General features: G+C 50.8%; 1 protein-coding gene across 1 annotated transcript in view; it reads right to left on the bottom strand.

Moving 5' to 3' along the window:
• The window catches only part of EPHB4 (EPH receptor B4), a 48,877-nt gene extending 43,556 nt beyond the window's left edge, over nt 1–5,321 (bottom strand). The window contains exon 1 of the mRNA XM_029580749.1: nt 4,361–5,321. Within this exon, the coding sequence (XP_029436609.1) occupies nt 4,361–4,421 (61 nt within the window). The 5' untranslated portion in view covers nt 4,422–5,321. The remainder of the gene's footprint in view (nt 1–4,360) is intronic.
• Between the last annotated feature and the right edge of the window lie 15,376 nt (nt 5,322–20,697).

A 20,697-nucleotide genomic window follows, 5' to 3' on the forward strand; every position in this document is an offset into this window, starting at 1 on the left:
CGATGGCAGATAAAGAGCATCCACATCGCCTGCTCAGCTCCACAGCCCCTTCCTCTCCTCCCTCAGAGATCCTCTGTGCTCGAAGTCGGATACTGTCCTTATCTCCACCACCACTACCACTGTCCACCACTCTTTTCTGTAAATAAATATTTCCTTAGATTACTCCTTTCACCCTCGTCCCACGACCCCTCGCTCCAGAGCCTCCTACCCGTGGAAGAGGCCCGTTCTCCGGTGTATTTGGATTTATTTGGATGCCTCTATCATATCGCCCCATCCCACTTTTCCTCCAGGGTAGGCGTAAGTAGATCTTCAAGGCTGTCCCCGTATGCTTTAGGCTGAAGGCCGACTCCATCCTGTTTGCGTCCCTTCGTGGGTGTGGCCTCCAGGCCTGTGCGCAGAATTGCAAGTGAGGTCGCACCGGAGATGTACGGAGGATATTTCTTCTCGCTATGCGCCCAAGCATCCTTCTAGCTTTTTGTTCTTGCCTTATCCACCTGTTTGGCCGCCTTAAGGTCGTTGGATATGATCACCCCTGTGGCACACCGAATCGCTCCTTTGGGTTTTTGGAGCCCCGGAGCACTTTCTAAGCATTAAATCTTACCTGCCAGACTCTCAACCACTCCTCAAGCTTAGGTACTCCTGTACCTGCCACATTACAGTACTCCTGTACTGTGCAAAATACAAACAAGGTAAAAAGATGCACATTTCCCCAAAGAGAGAGGGAGAGAAAATCAGAGCCTTCCACCCCCCGCAGAAGGATGAGCAGGAAAATCTGTCGAATGCTGGGGAGGCAACAGGAGAGAGAGAGCAGGAAAACGTGTTGCATCCTCTCGCCCCCCCGGCACCACAACCAGGGAGGAGTCTCTGTCCTCTCTCTCTTCCCTTCCCTGCAATTCTTTCACTTTACCACTTCGGGTGGTATTTCGGCAACACAGGGACAAACTGTCCGTCCGGGGACCGGACTGAAATCTGAATCGCTGACGGCCAGGGAGATCTGCGGAGGCTGAGACAATGCCTGAAGCTCTCACTGAGCTCTTAAAACTCAATCAGAAGGCGGCCTTCATTAAATGATTTCCCCCTTCTCTCTTTTTCACTCTCTGTGTGAAAGGTCTGTAAGGCACGGAGAGGTTCAGAGACTTAACCTTGGGGAAAGGAGCTTGTTCCAGCTGCCGTGTGGGGCAACCAGTCCCAAGGCATGGACAAGCACACAGGGCAAGGGCACAGCTCAGCTAAGCCCTGGCTGATTTTCCCATTAGTCAGAACCGCTAGGAGGAGAAGTTCAAGGGAAGGCCTAGGCCTAAACGCTGAAGAAAACACACACACACACTCACTCACACACTCACTCACACACACTCACACACTCATACTCACACACTCACACTCACTCACACACTCACTCACTCACACTCACTCACACTCACACACACTCACACACACTCACACACACACTCACACACACACTCACACACACACTCACAGTCCCATTTTGTGGTCAGAAAGCCGGTGGGAGCCGGCTCCTGGGATTTCTAAAGCAAGCGCTCCAACTTCAGACCTACAGGGGAGAGAGGAAGGAAGAGAAGGCCCAGGCCTTGACACACGGACAAAGCACCTTCCAGGCAGAAACCATGGTCAAAGTCACAAACAAACAATCTCTTCTCCTTGAGTCTAAAGTAACCACACAACAGCTGGGGGTGATTTATGGCCCCTGGGCTCTCTCCAGCACCAAGCGCTCTCCCTTTTGGCCTCCTTTTGTAGCTAACATTTAACACATACGGAGGCAATCCCCCCCCCCGGAACTATTCCCTCTTCACCTGTCCGTGCTGTATTCATGTTTCATTATATAAATCGGTTTGAAACCGGGCGAAGAGCTGCTCTTCCGCCGTCCGTGCTGCGTTCACGCTTTTTAATGGACCGGCACAAGCCCTGCATGGAGCTCTGACGGAAACCTGCACTTTCCAGGGATCAAGGCGGCCCCTGCGTGAAGCTCTGTGGAAACCTGTGCCTCATCCGTCTGCTCCGCGTCCATGCTTGAAGCGAAGCGATGTGAGATGCCTGCGCGGGGCTCTGGTGAGGAGGCGTTCTTCGGTTATCTGTGCTGCATTCATGCTCTAAGCGCACCGCTGTGGTTGCCCGCACGAGGCGGCTGGAGCCCTGATGACAATCGGCACAGCAGCATCCCCCCAATTCACTTGCGTTGGTAAACGTGAGAGGGGCTATGGCCTATTGGTTTCCTCCTCCTCCTGCGGCTCGGGACTTCCAGCTGAATGAGAAGCAGGCCCTGAGCCATCGCTGGCTCGCACCTCCTCGGGCTGTATCTATTTTGCATCCCCTTCCAACTCATCCTGGCCCGCTCAGCCGGGGGGGGGGGGGGGGGGGGGGGGGGGTCACGTACCAGGGGCCCAATTCCAGAGCCCTGCAATCGTGGGCCACTAGGTGGCAGCATCTTACACTGACTCCCTTCCCCCCCCCCCAGGGGCAGTCAGGGCCCGACTGGCCCGGGGCAGCCAAATCCCAGGTCCCTGCAGATGGCAGCCTGCAGCCTCCCCCGGCTAAGCCATCAGGCTGCCCCCCCCCCTCCCCAAATACCCACTCAGAAAACCACACAAAAATTCAAAGGCGGAAAGAGGGGAGGGAAACTTAAGGAGTCCCTTTCCTCTGCTGGGCAAATAAGTTTGGCGATGTTTTAACTGATGCCGCTGACTCTTAAAGAAGCTTTTTCCCCTTCACCTGATTCCAGTCCTTCACAAATTTCCTTTTTTTTTTTTTTTTTTAAATAATGGTTCCTAGGGGGAAGCCAGAGCCAGCACAATAGAGGGGGAAAAATAATTCAATTCACATATTACATGCTCCGGTGGCCTTCAAGGCAAACTCCCTGTGAGGCCACAAGGTAGAAAAAGTAGAAAACTTAGAGGAAAAAAAAAAAGTCGGATTATTCTGGGCTCTTATTTTCTTTAAAAAAAAAAAAAAAAAAAGCAGGGGGAGGGTGGGGGGTATTTCTGATGGAGAAGAAAAAAGTGTAGCGAAAAAGAAACATGAACAAGACAAAAGTTGACAAAAATGTCCTTCCCTATAAGCCGTCTGAATTCTGATTGCATTTTTCCGTGTCCCCCCCTACAAAAAGAAAAAAAAAAGTTAACCCTTCCCGGATTTAAGAGAGAAAAAGGAAAAGTGAAATCCTAAACGTGAAATCTGGGGGAACTTAATCCGTTTTTGAATGAGGATTTAGGTTCACACACAACAAATTCCCTTGCTCTGTCTGGGCAACCCTGGAGAGGGGACACAGGGCAATAAAATAAAAGGAGGATGGGGAGGAGATAAAATTAGGGAAGAGATTCCAAGAGAAGAGAGACTCGGCTTCCGAGAGATTATTAGCAAAGCCCTGGATAAAGAGATCCTTTAAGAAAAGGAGAATTAAGAGGAGGAGGAGGGAGGGGAGAACTAGGAGGTAGGACGCAAAGAAAGCGGTTAAGAAGAAAAGGAAAATCAAAGTTGGAAATTAAAAAAAAAAAAGGGGGGGGAGGAAGGACAAAATAAAAAACGATCGGAAACTGGAGTGCGTTATATAGTGTTTCCCCCTTGCAAAATAATAATATTTAAAGCAAAATTTAAAAAATGGGGAAAACCATCAGGACCCGAACAGATCAAATCCTTCCCCGGCACCCACCTCTTCATTTCGGAAAAAAAAAAAGCAAGTTTCTCCCCAGTCCTCAAAAACGCACGGGGACTGATCGTTTTAACGCAAGCCTAACATACCCAGCGGCCGCCACGCTTCATCTCGCTGCATTTACTTACGGTCAACATTACGCGCACACAAGAGCCGAAAACGATTTAAAACGAAACAACAACAAAAACAACAAGAAACAAGGGATCCACAGAGAGATGAGAGAAATCACAGGGAATCCGGCTGCTACTAAGAGGAGAAGAAGCCTTTTTTTTTTGAAAGCCAATTAACTCTATACAATAACAATTATTGTGGGATTTTTCGCCTGCCTTTCCAAAAAGTGGTGCGGCATTGTTTGATTTCGGGCAGACATCCCTGCCCACGAGAGCTGACGGCACACACACACAATTATTTGCACGGGAAAAGTGCCAGAAACTCGGGTTGGCCAACACAGACACAAAAATCAATCTCTCTAAGAAATCACGAGTCGCTTCTATAAAAGGCAGCGAGACACCTGGCCCTGCCTGTGCCTTACGAAACATATTTGAATGTTACCACTTTCAGCAGGAATCACGCAGAACTTGTGTGTGCCCCGTGTTGTGTGTCGTGCAAGGGCGAACGTGCATCGATAAAAATAGCCAGACAACCCCCCCCCCCTCCCCCACCACACACATATATTACGGTATAAGAGGCACTTACCTTCCAAGGCATGGAAGAGGGGCGCCCAGAGCAGGAGCGCCCAGCAGGCAGCAGCGGGCATGGCTGAAGCTGAGCGCCAGGGCTGGGAGGGGGAGGCCGAAAACAATGCAAACCTCCCCGCCTCCAAGAGCAGCAGAAAAAAAAAATGATATATAATGTTTTTTGTTTTTTTTAAGAAAAGAAATGTCTCAAAGATCAACCGTTATTCCATCCACGTCTGAGACGCTCCCGGTTCTGGCCACCCACCCCCCAGGGGATGCAGAGTTTGCGAGCAAGAGGGAAGGGGGTGGTGTGGATGAGATGTGGGGGTTTCAAAGCATCACCGGCGGTGCAAGCATGCAAAAAAAAAAAAAAAAAAAGTTAGAATAATTTAAAATGAATTCTAATTGCAGCGGGCAAAAAGAAGGCCGGGGATTAAACCAGAGCCGATCTGCATCTCCCCCCACCCCCTCCCAAGTTTTGTCAGACGCTGTCCTTCACTTTTCCGTTCCAAATTTCCAACCTGCGACTCGGATCTTTGACGGGGGACGCAACCCCGGCGGCGAGGCGTCTTAGTAGAAGTGCAAAATTCAGAAACATGGAATAAAAAGGAAGAGAGGCGAGTGCCGCGTCCTTGGCTCGGATCTCCCCCACACTCTGACAATAATAATAATAAGGAGAAGAATTAAAATCCCTTCTTGGTTCCTTGCCTCCTCTTCTGGAGCTTTGCATTGACGTTTCGGGTTTTTTGGTTTGTTTTTTTCGTGGTCCCAGATGGAGCAGGTTTATGGATCGACGGTCGCGGCAAAGTTTCCCAGAGTTTTTTTTTCGGGTGCGCACGGAAGTTTGCAAAACCAAAAACCCACCCCGGTTTACATGAAAACTCTGCGATCGCTCCTTTCCCCGCCACCAAATCCGCCCGGAGAGCGCAGAACTAGGAAGGGAAGAGCCGCGTCCGGACCTCGGCGGCGCATCTGCTCGGGCCACGCCCCCTTTCTGGGACCACCTCATGAATAATGCAGCGGCCGAGGGGGGCGGGGCTCCCTTTTGTTGGTGGTGCGAGGGAGAGAGGTTGTTTTTTTTTTTTTATTAAAGGGGCAGTGCCCTGAGTTGGATTCGTTTTCGGGAGGTGCGAATTCGAAGTCTGGCTTTGGCCGGGTGATCCCCGCTCCCTGCCCAGCCCCTTCCTTCCAGGAGAAAGTAGTGCGGTTGCGGCGCTAGTCCGCGCGGAGGGGAGAAACTAAAGGTCAACAAACAAAAATCAAACAAACATTAATATAAGGTGGTATCTTTTTGCTGGACTACCTTAATACATTTCGTGACCTCAGATTTGGCCTAGTGGCACCGTTTTTTTTCCCCAAACATAGGAGCCCCTCTGTGGACAGCTGGTGCCTGAGCGCCCCCCTATATTAAACAAACCCCTTTATTGTGCCCAGGGAGGGGTCATTTGCTCTGCGCTTAGCACCCTCAATCCTTTGGAAAAGTTGGCTCCTTTGCTATCTTAACCCCTTCTAATCTGGCCTCCTATTGCCTAAACAGCAAGGATGAAAAGAGAGTTCTGGGGGGGGCATTGCAAGAGTATTTGACACCCGCCTAGAGGAACCTTTGGTCATGCACCCCCGCCTCCCACAATATATCTACTGGGCCGCAGTGGTTCTGGCTCTGGCACAGCACCCCCTCTGGGCCCCATGCGGTTGGGATTTTGCAGCCCCCAAAATGCTGACGCTCTAGGCATCAGACTAGTTTGTCTAATGGAAACACTGGCCCTGTAGATGCCTCCAAGGGTAGAAATAGAGAGAGGGGAGGTGCATGGGCAGCCCCCAGACCTAAGAGGGCACCATCCAGGGCATGAAAAAAAACCAAAAAGCCCTTTGCCAAAAAGCAAGGGTTGAAATGAAAACCTTGCACATGCCTGGATTTTTCACCTTTGAACCCATCTGAAAACCACCTCAGCATTGTGGCATCCGCTTCGACAGAGCAGGTGCCAGACCCATCATTTAATGTCATTTAATTTAATTCTTACCTTCGTCAACCGCCTTTTCAAGGTGGAGGATCTAAAACATAGGACATCGAAACATCACCAGTGGCCCCGAGCCATCACGATCCACCTTCCTCCCCTCCCACGCCCCAGGGTTGGACCCGGTCAGGGAATTTGGCACAGACCCTTCTCCCGCTTCCAGGCGGAGCCCAAACCCCCTGAGCGGTAAAGGTCCAGGCTCTTAAGGTCCGGACCCACCTCCGTTACCGATGGAGGAAAATATTCCGCAGCCCCCTAGAATCGCCTCCCCTCCAGCCCCAAATTAAATCGCATCGCAGGGGATGAGCAGTTTAGCGGGCGCTCCCTCCAAGGACAGAGTTTTGTTCCAACGCATCTGTCTGACATCTGGGCGCTATCTGTCTGACATCTGGGCGCTATCTGTCCGACATCTGGGCGCTATCTGTCTGACATCTGGGCGCTATCTGTCCGACATCTGGGCGCTATCTGTCCGCCTGCCCTACGGATTCGTCCACCTCTCCCTGCCCGCTTTTCTCTCGCTCCCGGAGTTCGCCCTCTTCTGTCCTGGGTGCTTTGTTTCAGCGCCGCCTGCTGGTGGGGTGGTGTCAGCGATCCGCGATCAGGGAGGCCAGCGCCCCCTCTATGGCCGGGGTGGGGCAGGCTCGCTGTCCCTTGCAACAGGTCCGCATCAGCCCGCGAGGAGCCCTTTCCGGCTCCGGAAAGGACGTTTAATTATTACTGCATTTAGAGACGCTGCCACGCCGCATTAGTCACGCCCGAGACGCCAGTTATTAAATATAATTGCTGCTCGTTTCTACTAAAACGCGGGGTTTGATTACAGCCTAAAGTTTAGAATTTCTTATAGATGGGTCCTAGCTGCACCATTTTCTGAGGCTCTGCCTCTCTCCCCGTCATTCTGTATCTCCCCCTCTCTCTCCCCCTGTCATTCTGTATCTCTCTCTCTCCCCCCCTGTCATTCTGTATCTCCCTTTCTCTCTCTCTCTCCCCCTGTCATTCTGTATCTCCTTCTCTCTCTTTCCTCGTCATTCTGTATCTTCCTCTCTCTCTTCCTCTCCATCATTCTGTATCTCTCTCTCCCCCCCTGTCATTCTGTATGTCCCTCTCTCCCCCATTCTGTATCTCTCTCTCTCCCCCTGTCATTCTGTCTCTCCCCCTGTCATTCTATATCTCCCTCTCCCTCTCTCTCTCTCTCCCCTGTCATTCTATATCTCCCTCTCCCTCTCTCTCCCCCTGTCATTCTATATTTCCCCCCTCTCTCTCCCCCTGTCATTCTGTATCTCCCTCTCTCTCCCCATCATTCTGTATCTCTCTCTCTCCCTCTGTCATTCTGTATCTCCCTCTCTCTCCCCATCATTCTGTATCTCTCTCCCCTGTCATTCTGTATCTCCCTCTCTCTCTCTCCCCCTGTCATTCTATATCTCCCTCTCTCACTCTCCCCCTGTCATTCTGTATCTCCCTCGTTTCTCTCCCCTGTCATTCTATATCTCCCTCTCTCTCTCCCCGTCATTCTATCTCTCTCTCTCTCTCTCCCCCTGTCATTCTATATCTCCCCCTCTCTCTCTCCCCCTGTCATTCTGTATCTCCCTCTCTCTCCCCATCATTCTGTATCTCTCTCTCTCCCCCTTTCATTCTGTATCTCCCTCTCTCTCTCTCTCCTCTGTCATTCTATATCTCCCTCTCTCTTTCCCCCTGTCATTCTATATCTCCCTCTTTCTCTCTCTCCCCCTGTCATTCTATATCTCCCTCTCTCTCCCCCTGTCATTCTATATCTCCCCCTCTCTCTCTCCCCATCATTCTGTATCTCTCTCTCTCTCCCCTTGTCATTCTGAATTTCCCTCTCTCTCTCTCCCCCTGTCATTCTATATCTCCCTCTCTCTCTCCCCCTGTCATTCTGTATCTCCCTCTCTCTCTCTCTCTCCCCCTGTCATTCTATATCTCCCCCTCTCTCTCCCCCTGTCATTCTGTATCTCCCTCTCTCTCCCCATCATTCTGTATCTCTCTCTCTCCCTTTCATTCTGTATCTCCCTCTCTCTCTCTCCCTGTCATTCTATATCTCCCCCTCTCTCTCTCCCCCTGTCATTCTCTATCTCCCTCTCTCTCCCCAACATTCTCTATCTCCCTCTCTCTCCCCAACATTCTGTATCTCTCTCTCTCTCCCCTGTCATTCTGTATCTCCCTCTCTCTCTCTCTCTCCCCGTCATTCTATATCTCCCCCTCTCTCTCTCCCCCTGTCATTCTGTATCTCCCTCTCTCGCCCCATCATTCTGTATCTCTCTCTCCCCCTGTCATTCTGTATCTCCCTCTCTCTCCCCTGTCATTCTGTATCTCCCTCTCTCTCCCCATCATTCTGTATCTCTCTCTCTCCCCCTGTCATTCTATATCTCCCCCTCTCTCTCTCCCCCTGTCATTCTGTATCTCTCTCTCTCCCCCTGTCATTCTGTATCTCCCTCTCTCTCCCCCTGTCATTCTGTATCTCCCTCTCTCTCTCCCCATCATTCTGTATCTCTCTCTCTCCCCCTGTCATTCTATATCCCCCTCTCTCTCTCCCCCTGTCATTCTGTATCTCTCTCTCCCCCTGTCATTCTGTATCTCTCTCTCTCCCCCTGTCATTCTGTATCTCCCTCTCTCTCCCCCTGTCATTCTATATCCCCCACCCCCTCTCTCTGTCATTCTGTTTCTTCCTGGCCCCTGTACCTCTCACCAGTTATCTTCTATCTCCCCCTGTTATCTTTCTCTGCCTTTCTCCTCCCTGCCCCAGTCAGGTATTGTCGCTCCCTGTCTGTCATTGCCTCTTTCTCCCCCCCCCCCCCCCCCCCCGTTTGTCCTTCCCCCTCTTGCTCTCTCTCTGGCTCCTCTCTATAACACAGGTGCCAGCTCATTGGGTGCTTGAGCGCGCCCCCCCCCCTCTCCCCAATAGTGAGCAAACTCCTCCACTGTGTCCAGGGAGGGAACATTTCTCTTTCTTTTAGCAGCCCTAATCATTTTGAAAAGTTGGTTCCTATGTCCTGTAATAGCTTTCCCTCTCTCCCCCCCAACTCATCAGTCTGCCACTCTGCCTTCACTCTCTCTCCTTCCCCCCATCCTCTCTCTCCTTCCCCCCATTCTCTCGCTTTCTCTCTCTCTCCCTCCTTGTCTCTGTTTTCTTCTCTCTGTATCTCACTGCCTCCCCTCCCTTTCTCTCTGTGTATGCCTGGTTTCTCTGCTTGGGGAATTGGATTCAGACAGCAGCCAAAGCTGAGCCCTGACTTTTCGGTCCAGGGTACTGGTACACAGACATCAGGGGAAAAGCACATGACCGCTTCTACGGCCAAGTCCAAAGGCAGAGCACGTTCAAGCAGCATTGTCTGAATCATCAAGAATACTGCTCACACCGTAAAAATGTTTTTAGCAGTCATTTTGTTCTGGGTTTGACCGTTGCTTGGTTTTGATTGTTAATATCACTACCCTTAACATAAGGCTTGAAGGTAGCATAGAAACGATGGCAGAAAAGTATCAAATGGTCCATCCAGTCTGTCCAGTAAGTTTCTTATGGTAGTATTTGTCACTCAGTGTGCAAGTAACTCCCATGCTTATCAGTTTTCCAGACCATAAATGTCAGGGTCCTTGTTGGTTGCTGTCTGAATCCAATTCTTCTTGACCCCTTGCCATGGAAGCAGAGAGTAATATTGCAGTTGCATCAAACTGGCACGCAGTGGCGGTTACAACCCTAAACAGAAGGCATGGGGTAACCTGCATGGAGTGGCAGTTACTACCATTAACAGAAACATGGGGTAACCTGCACGGAGCGGCAGTTACTACCCTTAACAGAAGGCATGGGGTAACCTACATGGAGCGGCTGTTACTACCCTTATTATAAGGCTTGGGGGTAACCTGCATGGAGCGGCAGTTACTACCCTTAACAGAAGGCATGGGGTAACCTGCATGGAGCGGCTGTTACTACCCTTATTATAAGGCTTGGGGGTAACCTGCATGGAGCGGCAGTTTACTACCCTTAACAGAAGGCATGGGGTAACCTGCATGGAGCGGCTGTTACTACCCTTATTATAAGGCTTGGGGGTAACCTGCATGGAGCGGCAGTTACTACCCTTAACAGAAGGCATGGGGTAACCTGCATGGAGCGGCAGTTACTACCCTTAACAGAAGGCATGGGGTAACCTGCATGGAGCGGCAGTTACTTACCCTTAACAGAAGGCATGGGGTAACCTGCATGGAGCGGACAGTTACTACCCTTAACAGAAGGCATGGGGTAACCTGCATGGAGCGGCAGTTACTACCCTTAACTAGAAGGCATTGGGGGTAACCTGCATGGAGCGACAGTTACTACCCTTAACAGAAGGCATGGGGTAACCTGCATGGAGCGGTACAGTTACTACCCTTAACAGAAGGCATGGGGTAACCTGCATGGAGCGGCAGTTACTACCCTTAACAGAAGGCATGGGGTACCCTGCATGGAGCGGCAGTTACTACCCTTAACAGAAGGCATGGGGTAACCTGCATGGAGCGGCAGTTACTACCCTTAACAGAAGGCATGGGGTAACCTGCATGGAGCGGCAGTTACTACCCTTAACAGAAGGCATGGGGTAACCTGCATGGAGCGACAGTTACTACCCTTAACAGAAGGCATGGGGTAACCTGCATGGAGCGACAGTTACTACCCTTAACAGAAGGCATGGGGTAACCTGCATGGAGCGGCAGTTACTACCCTTAACAGAAGGCATGGGGTAACCTGCATGGAGCGACAGTTACTACCCTTAACAGAAGGCATGGGGTAACCTGCATGGAGCGGTAGTTACTACCCTTAACAGAAGGCATGGGGTAACCTGCATGGAGCGGCAGTTACTACCCTTAACAGAAGGCATGGGGGGGGGGGGGGTAACCCGCTCAGAGCGGCAGTTACTACCATAAGAAGCTTACTGGGCAGATTGGATGGACCAATTGGGCATTTATTTTGTGCCCTCTTTACTATGTTACTACGAATCAGGTCTCACTTTTTATTTTTTTTTTGATTGAGGGAGAATAGCTAATAGCCTCATCAATGTGCATTTGCATGTGATGCGCACTATTAGTTTCGCAGGGGGGAGGGGGTGTTGGACGCCACGCCCACAACTCCTTATTCCATAAGGGGATTAGCGCGTAAAACTCATCACTTGCAAACGCGCGTTGACGAGGCTATTAGCTCTTCTCCCTCAATCCAAAAAAACCCAGAATGTGTGCACAACCGGCACATTTCTGAGCAGCCCAAAAAAGTGTACAGATTTAAATCGTGGCGATATTAAGTCGGAGGAACAAAAGGGACAGAAAGTAAAAAAGATAAAATCATTTTTTTTAAAGTGTGCCTGCGGTCAGGTTAGGAAAGGGAACGCTCGCTCTGTTACCGAGCCTCCGTTTTCCTAACCCGCTGACAGCCTGATGCCGAGGAGGCGCTAGGGGCACGCATTTGTCCCTAGCGCCTCCTTGGCGGCGCGAACCCCCTTCATTTACATATTCGATCGCGCGCCCAGGAGAGGTGGCTGGGCGCTGGACACTGAGCGCCCGCTTTCCGCGCTGCTTTTGTTAGATCGGCCTGAATGGGATTTATAGGAACCTGCAGCCGCAAGTTCCCTCATCTAGAAATTAGCACATCCCAAGGTGTCCCGGGATAAAACCGGGGGCCAACTCAATCCCTCCCCGATGAGCTAGGTAGAGGGGTCACCCGTGTTCGTCCCTGTCCCTCCTTCCCCCGCCCCCCCCCCCAAAAAAAAAATAGGGAAAAATGGTTGAAGGCTGCAGGGACAGCGTTTGATCCACTTCTCTATTTTATGAAGTTTCGACACACAGGACACCAAATGATCGAACAGAACCGGCTGAGCTTGTAAGAGCTGCAGCTGTTGGTTAGATGAGATCTGGCTGCACAGAACCGCTGGATGCATTCAGTGATAAATAACTTCCCTCCCGGCTCCCCACTCCCACAAGGCAGGTAATCGGCCTTAGAAATGATTTTGTCACCACACCCTCTGCTGGCAAAGAGGTGAGGTGCGCATCGCAAGAAAACAACTACATGAATCAAAAGGAAACAGTGTTCGGTGTGCATGTGTGTGTGTGTGTGTCTGTGTGTGTGTGTGTGTGAGAGAAAGAATGATTCAGCGGCAGAACTGTGTGTGTTGTGTGTATGTGTCCAGGGCAAGGCTTCCTACATCTGTCCTGGGTGGACCCCTCAATCAGTACACACAGCTCTGCCAATCTACCTCAATCTTTCCCTAAGGCACTTCCTGCTATTCCAATACTGAGTGTCCCTCTCACTCACACACACACATGCAGACACTTCTGCCAGTGCATCTCAATCCAGCCCTGCAACCCCCCCTGGCTGTTCCAGTATTGAGATCCCCCCCCCCCCTCCACACAGTTCTGCCAATGTACCTCGTTCCTGCCATACAGCATCCACTGCTAATTCAGTACTCACTCTCTCTCTCTCTCTCACACACCTCTACCAATGCAGGTCGATGTAGGGTGTAATAATAATTACAATACTGGTCCAGGTCCACCTTCCAGAGGCAGAAAGTACAGTAGAATAAGGCACACACAGAAGCAGATATTCATACAATAAGAGTATGTTATATAAGAGATACGAGCTTGTTAGAAATCTGCATGTTTGAGAGAAGAGTGAATCAGCAGAGAGAGGGGGGAGGGAGGGGCATGTGGTGGTCCCCGATGATCAGGGGCTATAATCATGTCAGGCAGGCCTGCAGTTTTGGGTATGCAGTGGGTGCTGTAGGGCAGGAATGAGGTGCATTGGCAGAGCTGTGTGTGTAGGTTTCAGTACTGGAATAGCAGGAGCTATCACAGGGGGAGGAATAGCCTAGTGATTAGAGCAGCAGGCTACAGACCGGGGAAGCCAGGGTTTGAATCCCACTGCCACTCTATGTGACCTTGGGTGAGTCATTTCACCCTCTATTATCTCAGGTTCAAAGTTAAATTGTGAACCCTCTCAGGACAGTAAAATATGTGTAGCACTTGAAAGACAGAATATAAATCAAATAAATAGGATTGAGGTGCATTCCCTGTACTGGAATAGTAGGGGGTGTTGCAGGGCCAGATTGTGCATTGGCAGAGCTGTCTCCGTGGGGTGGTTGGAATAGCAGAGGATGCTAAGGCAGGACTGAGGTATGTAGGCAGACCTTGGTGGTTTCAGAAATGGATTGGTAGCAGTGTGTGTGTGAGAAAGGCTCTCAGTACTGGGGTTGCAGGGCAGGACTGAGGTCCATCAGCAGAACAATGTAGGGAGTGGGGGTCCAAGGCTGGAATAGCTGGGGTGCTGTTGCAGGTTATGCTGTCTGCATATTTTTCCAAACTGGAAATCAATCCCTTGCATTTCCTCCTCCCGCTGTCCAGACTCATTCCTGACAAATAAGCTGAAAGCTGTCAGCAAAAACACAGCATCCTTGCCAAGATGATAAAAAAAAAAAAAAGGCAAAAGACATTTAAAGGAGAGAAAAGTCATGGTGGTGGGCGGTGATGAAAATGACGCCCTGTCCTTCCGCTGTCAGCTCTCCCTCCCTCCGGGGTACATCCCCAGCCCCCTCGCATGCCCTGCACCCGCCTGCAGGGTGAGATAGCACAGGGAGGGGCTCGCACAGGTCGAGTTCCTGGAGCCAGGCAGGAAAATGGCGTTCAGGAAGGACCCAGCTGTGCTCTTCCCTCAGGTCAAACCCTGGCAGCCGACAAACTGACTCCCTGCTGTTGCTGGAAAAGAGTCGAATCCAGGAACACCCCCCCCCCCCCCCCCCGAGCCACTTCTGAGCTTTTCACTTCGGAAAACTTCATATTTCTCCCTCTTCCTCCCTGGCCTCCCCCTTCCAGAGGCAGATTAGTTTTGGCTCTGCTTCTCCCATTCTCCGAGTTATTCCTTTTTCCCCTTTCTTTTATTTACTTCAGCAAGAAACATTTGTAGGTTTTATGGGTGATAAGAGCACCTCATATTCGGGGCACACACCCTCTGTGTTATTACCAATCTCCTCCCTTTAGGGGTCAGCCATCTAGTTTCCAGTCTTAGTTTGGACGTGAGGAATTTCTAGTTGAGGCATCTAGAACGTCTGAGGGTCAAGGCTGGGGCACCTAGAACATCTAGAGGTTGATGGCAGGCAATGACATCTCCCATCCCTGTGAGCCTGCCCGGTTCTAACGGGCCTCATCGTTTGAACCGTTCAGAAGCAGGGGCTTGGTTTAAGGGCAGGCGAACGGCAGCTGCTTGCAAAAGCAAACCATCAGCAGCCTCTGTAAATGGAGGGGACAGCCTGCCCTTTTCATATTTTGCCGGGGAAGACAGGGTAGCAGAAGTAGGGGAACGATATCACCCGCCCAGGAAGGAGTGTGGAGACCCAGGATCTGGAGGGAGGGTTTTGGCCCAGCCTAGAGTTTTGTGCTTACCTTCCTCCGCCCTCCCAGTATTGTGAAGTCTCTCCTCTCTCTTGCTTCCCGGCGCTTAAGGTACCAGGAGAGGTGGTGCTCGAGACTGGCGGAGCCTTGCGGCGCTGGCATCATACGGGGTGGGCAGGATTGTGCCAGGCCCCCCCACCCACAGAGGTGGAGAGGAGGGCCGGGGAGGGGGAGGGTGGTGCAGGAAATATTTTAGGGGGACTGAAAGTCCGGGCTGAGCCAGTCCTGGTTATTTCCCCCAGCACATGCTGACCCTTGGATTTCCACTTTCTTTTGGTAGATATGTGCTGGGAGAGCAGTTACCTTGGGGGGGTCTGGGTCCCCCCCGTTTTGCACAGCTGGCTGCCTGTCTTCTGAGTCCATGTTCCCTCTATTCCCTCACTTTTCTGAAGCTTTCCTTTAATCCCTAAGCACCTCTCTGCCCCAGACACGCTTCCCAGGGACTCTTGTTTGTCAGGCGCGTTGGTCTGGACCGGACTGCAAGCTCCGTGGAGCAGGGATTGTCTCTCATGTGCATCAGTGCGGCGCTGGCTGCATCGAGCATGAGAAATAGAAGCAGTTGTGATGTCTGGGGGGGGGGGGGGGGGGGGCGCGATGCCAGCCAAGATGTAAAGCCTGCTTGCATGGGCTGGCTTGGGACCCCTGGTATTGTCTCCGCAGTGCACACGGACACAGAGATGCAGAATTAGGCCTCCAGTGTGTGCATTTTTTTTGGGGGGGGGGATCGGCTCCTCACTCTTGCCGTACACAGTAGTCCGCGTAGTGATTTGGCGTGCCCAAGGGCCCGCGGTGTACTTCACGGCAGAAATGTGGCAGATGTTTGCGACAGATCTGGACAGATCGTCTTCGGTCAGTTTGCTTCCCCCTTGCTTCTCTGCGCCAGGGATGCAGACTTCAAGTTTTGGGCAGCCGGAAGATTCCATCGATGTCCAGCCCATGGGGTTAGGTCCGGCACCGGGTTATTGTCTGGCCACCACACCAAAATGTGGGCTATGTCAGTGTCCCTCCCATCCCGCTGATTTGAGGGAGGTCATTCCTGATTAGCCTTCAGTCGTGTCAGGTTCATCTTGAGGTATTGGAAATCCTTGCCTGAGGTAGTCATGCAAAGGTCATCCATGTAGACGAAAGCTCTGCTGTCTGGGCAGACGGGCTGATTGTTGGAATAAATACTGAACAGTATTGTTGCAAGTTCAGTTCGTTGTAACTAAGTTCTTATGATGATAGCATCACAGTTTCTTTTCTTTTTGTTTGTTTTAATTTACTTGTTATTGAACAATTTCAGATACAAAACCAAGCCGATACAACTGTATATTCCCTGCATAGAGGCTCTCTCCCCCATCCCCCCCAAAGTCACTCGCCACTCGAGAATGCAAAAACTTCAACACAGTTTCTAAGTCTGTGTGTATGTGTGTGTAAGTATGCGTGAATGTGAATGAGTGTGTGAGTGTGAGTGAGAACCATGTGTGTATGAGAATGTAAGTGTGTGAGTATGTGCGTGTGTGTGTGTGAGATTATGCATGAGTATGTGCGCGCGTGTGTGTGTGTGTGTGTAAGTATGCGTGAGTGTGAATGAGTGTGTGGGGGTGGGTATGTGAGTGCGAGTGAGATCTGTGTGTGTGTGTGAGAATGTGTGTGAGTATGCACGTGTGTAAGTATGCGTGAGTGCGAGTGAGAACTGTGTGTGTATGAGAATGTAAGTGTGTGAGTATGTGTGTGCGTGTGTGTGTGTGAGATTATGCATGAGTATGCGTGAGTGTGAATGAGTGTGTGGGGGTGGGTATGTGAGTGCGAGTGACATCTCTGTGTGTGTGTGAGAATGTGTGTGAGTTTGCGCGTGTGTGAGTATGCGTGAGTGTGAATGAGTGTGTGAGGATGGGTATGTGAGTGCGAGTGAGATCTGTGTATGTGTGTGAATGTAAGTGTGTGAGCATGTGCATGTGGTGTGTGTGAGAATGCACATGTGTAAAAGTGTGTGTGAAGGAGTGAGTGGGTGTGGGAGTGTGCAAGTTTGGGTGTGTGAGTGGGAGTGTGCACGCGAGTGAGTGTGCAAATTCATAATTAGACCAAAAAGAACTAATGAATGCAACCGTGTTCGCCTTCCTAAAATTCTTGTTACCTGGGGGTCTTCTGCATGAGGCCTGGCTGGCCTTGCAGACACGGGCCGGCTTCTAGTCTCCAGGAATAAGTGGGGCTGACCCCAGGATAAATCGGATTCACTAGTCTATGTGCTTTTTTTTTTGTTCTCCAGAGCTGGGCAGTGTCCTAGAAGTAAACCTTGAATTCCTGGAGACTCCAGGACAATCCTGGAAAGTTGATAACCCAAGGGCGAGGGGTGGGGGGAGAGAATATTTCTTGACTCATTCACTTTCTCTCATCAAGTTTAAGGGCCGTCCCTTCCGAATCAGCACTAATTAGGAGAGAAAGAGAGCAGGAAACGCCCCCCTTCCACCAAACACCAGTCAAGGCCCCAGTTCATCAAAGTCTCAGCCGTGCCTCCACTGTCAGCACCGCCGTCTCGTCATTCGGAAAGAGCAGATAAATCTGTTTCCCTCACTTCTCCCCCTCAACAAAAAAATGAAACAACAGTGGAAACAAAATGCCAGAGAACAAAGCCGACTTAGCCTCTGACCTCGTCTGGAGGATCAGGCAGCTCATGGGTCCAGGGGGCAGGAAACAGGCAGTTCCTCACGAGAGACGGGAGGGAAACAGAGGACAGAGTCTGATCCCTGAGCCCTGATGAGGGGGAGATAGGAGGAGGGAAGGAGGAGGGAAGGAGAGGGACCTCCAAGAGTCAAGGCCAAAGCGCTGTAAAACAGCAAGGGAGACAATCCAGGGAAACATTTTTGGTTTTCTCGGAGAGGGTTTTGTGTGTCTGTCTGCCGGTCCCGGCGCCACATTCATTCCCTCCTCAGATAGGGGTCCCCCACCTCAGCTGGCTCAGTCGGAATGGGCTGATCCGGTCTGGGTTTTGTCCCAGTGCATGCAGGGAAATGTAGTTCCTACCTTCCTTGGGAAAACCAGAGCTACAACTCCATGCATGGAATGGGGCACAACCAGACCTGGGTCAGCCTCTTCTGGATGAGACAGTAAGGCGGCAACAATGCCTGTCACTTCTAATCTTAAAGGTAGGGGTTTCCAAACCTCTCCGTAGGCAGCCCCAGCCGGTCAGGCTATTGGGATTTCCATAATTACCGAGATGTAGTTGCTAAGAGTTGAACGAATCAAGACATCCACTGCACACTGAAAACCAAATGCAGTGTCAACAGATCCCATAACACCAGAAAACTCCTCCTGCCGAGGGATTTTGTTATGGAAGGCATTAACCTTGGGTCAAAGGCATTAACCTTGGGTCAAAGGCCTACTGGGATCCTCGGCTGGCAGGAATACGAACCAGGATTACAGCAGAAAGAACAGATTCCATAGTCCGCTTGGGGACCAATGACCTAACTATAAATGAAGTCGGTGTCGTATGGAGGAAGGGACTTAGGCAGCTGGCAAAGCCCAGGACATTTTTGGCACTGTTACTTGTTCATGGTAAAAAGATGAAGGGCTATGTTATATTGCCAGCTTGAGTATTTGGTTCAAAACCTGGTGCTAGGAAGGGGATTTTAGGTATTTTGGGGGGTGAGGCTGTATATGGAACAATAAAAGACTGTACGAAAGTGCCGGCTTGCATCTTTCTGTGAGAGGAAAGAGGATCCCATCTGAAAAATTCAGATCATACGTTGACAGGTGTCTAAACTGCATGCAAGCCCATGTCACCCCCAACACTCTAACTCGGTGGTTCTCAACCCAGTCCTCAAGACACACCCAGCCAGCTGGGTTTTCAGGATATCCACGGTAAACACGCAAGGGATGGATCTGCCCATGGTGGAGGCGGTGCATGCAAATCTACTTTATGCGTGTTCACCGTGGATATCCTGAAAACCAGACTGGCTTGGTGTGTCCCAAGGACTGGGCTGAGAAGCCCTGCGGACCTCCAGCACATCCTACCCAGGCCTTATTGATTTATGCAATGGATATCTACTGAATTTTGCTGCAATAAGCTTTGAGCTCCCTGAGGAAAAAGCATGAAAGCAAACAATGACGACAGAATAAAAAAAACCACAAACGTGAGGAGCTCACCAGATTTTCCTGGAGCAACAGTTTAGAGGGGGAGAGTGGATCTGAGGCCAGGAGCACAAACGCTTCCAGTCTAGGCAATCAAGTTCCAGATCTGCAAGCCCTAAGAGCAAAACTAGACTTCTGCTACCGTTGAGACTGGTTCAGTGAATCCTGTGAATAGAATAAGGCCGTACTGGGCTTCAACATGTTCAGGAAAGAGGGAGGAGCAGCTCTTTACCTACAAACTCACATTCAAAGCAATTGACATGCAGGGGGGCCATGGGGAGAGGAGGAGGAAGCTTCGGGCAGTGTGGGGAAAGGGGAGACGGCCCCAGCTTTCCATCTGCAGGCCGGGATGGGACTTTCCATCCGGCCCCTCCGTAGCTTAAGATGACCCGTGTCCCTGCTCTGCTTGCCGCTGCCTGGACGCTGTTGGGAGTGTTGTCCCCACCCATGACTTCATCAGTGGCGGACCACAAGTGCAGGTCTGAGAGTGGGTAACGCCGAAGAGGTGCTCCAAAGGGGGCATACCTTCAGGAGCGACTCCGAGGGCTGGAGCTCAGGCCATTACTTTTGGGGCTGAGGAGCATTATTGGGGCAACTGGGAGTTTGGGATTGGGGTTACTTTAGTGTTTAATGTGCTTGTATTATTATGTTTGATTTTGTTTTTTATTTATGTGTTATTGTAAATTTGTATTTTCATGACTTGCAATAAGCTGCTTTAGGTTGTCTTTTGTTGGACTAGAAAGGTTGGGTGTTAAGTCTAAAACAAACAGAGTAGAAAGAATAGATCGACGCTGGTGGGGGGGTTACAGACCTCTGACTCAGGTGGAAGACATCCAAAAGATGGGAATGGAGGTGAGGGAGATATATAACCCACCAGATGTGGCTTGGAGTATCCCATCAGTGGCGCTGGCTAGAAGCACAGAGATCCTTTAAGGTTTACTCCTGAGACAAATTGCAATGGAAGCCCTGAGGGAAGGGGCGATATTGGACCTGTTACTTCCAGATGATGGCAAGGCGGGTGCCCACCTGAGCGCCAGGGATCATCGGATGGCATCATCTGACATAGCAGCGTAGGTAGAGAGGGAAGAATCCCGCAAAGGTCAAAGTCTTGGATTTGAAAGATAGGGACTTGGCTAAAATGAGGAAGTACCTGAAGGAGGCACTGGCAGTGTGGGAGGAGGTGGGTGAAGTGGAGACACTCAAAGGAGCGATGGAAAGGGCAACACATCTGTATATTAAGAAAATACAGGAAATAAAAGGAAGACAAGAAAAAGAAAAGGCCAATATGCTTTAAAAAAAAAAAATCAAAGTTAAAGGATTAGCATTCAGAACATACAAGGGATTTCAGAGAGAGGAGCACAGGGTAAAACCGAATGAGATGGGGAAAGCTGTCAGGGCGACTGAGGCACAAATGGAAACGAAGACAGCTGGAGAGAGACAAACCTTTGCTTTTTCGGGAAGGTCTGTGAAAGGAGGAAGGCCAGAGGAGGAATTGTAAGATTACGAAGCAACAGGAAGAAATGTGTGGTGGGAGACAAGGAAAAAAGCAGAAATGCTATCCACTGCAGAAGAGACTGAAGAACGACCGCTGACTGTCGGCAAGAGTGCGTACATATGGTCGTTGGGTAGACGCCATGCTATTTGTGGAAGAGTGGACATGGACAACGCTATGGGGGCTGGATGGGAAACATCTGAGGATAGTAAAGGAGCTCAGGGAGGTTCTGACGGGTCCGTGGGGAGCGGCTCCGTGGGACGGTCTCTCTTTCTAAACGTGGTCACAGGGAGGAGGTTGGAAATTACAGGCCAGCTGGTCTGACCT

Source organism: Rhinatrema bivittatum, chromosome 16 (genome assembly GCF_901001135.1).
Source record: "Rhinatrema bivittatum chromosome 16, aRhiBiv1.1, whole genome shotgun sequence".
NCBI lineage: Eukaryota > Metazoa > Chordata > Amphibia > Gymnophiona > Rhinatrematidae > Rhinatrema > Rhinatrema bivittatum.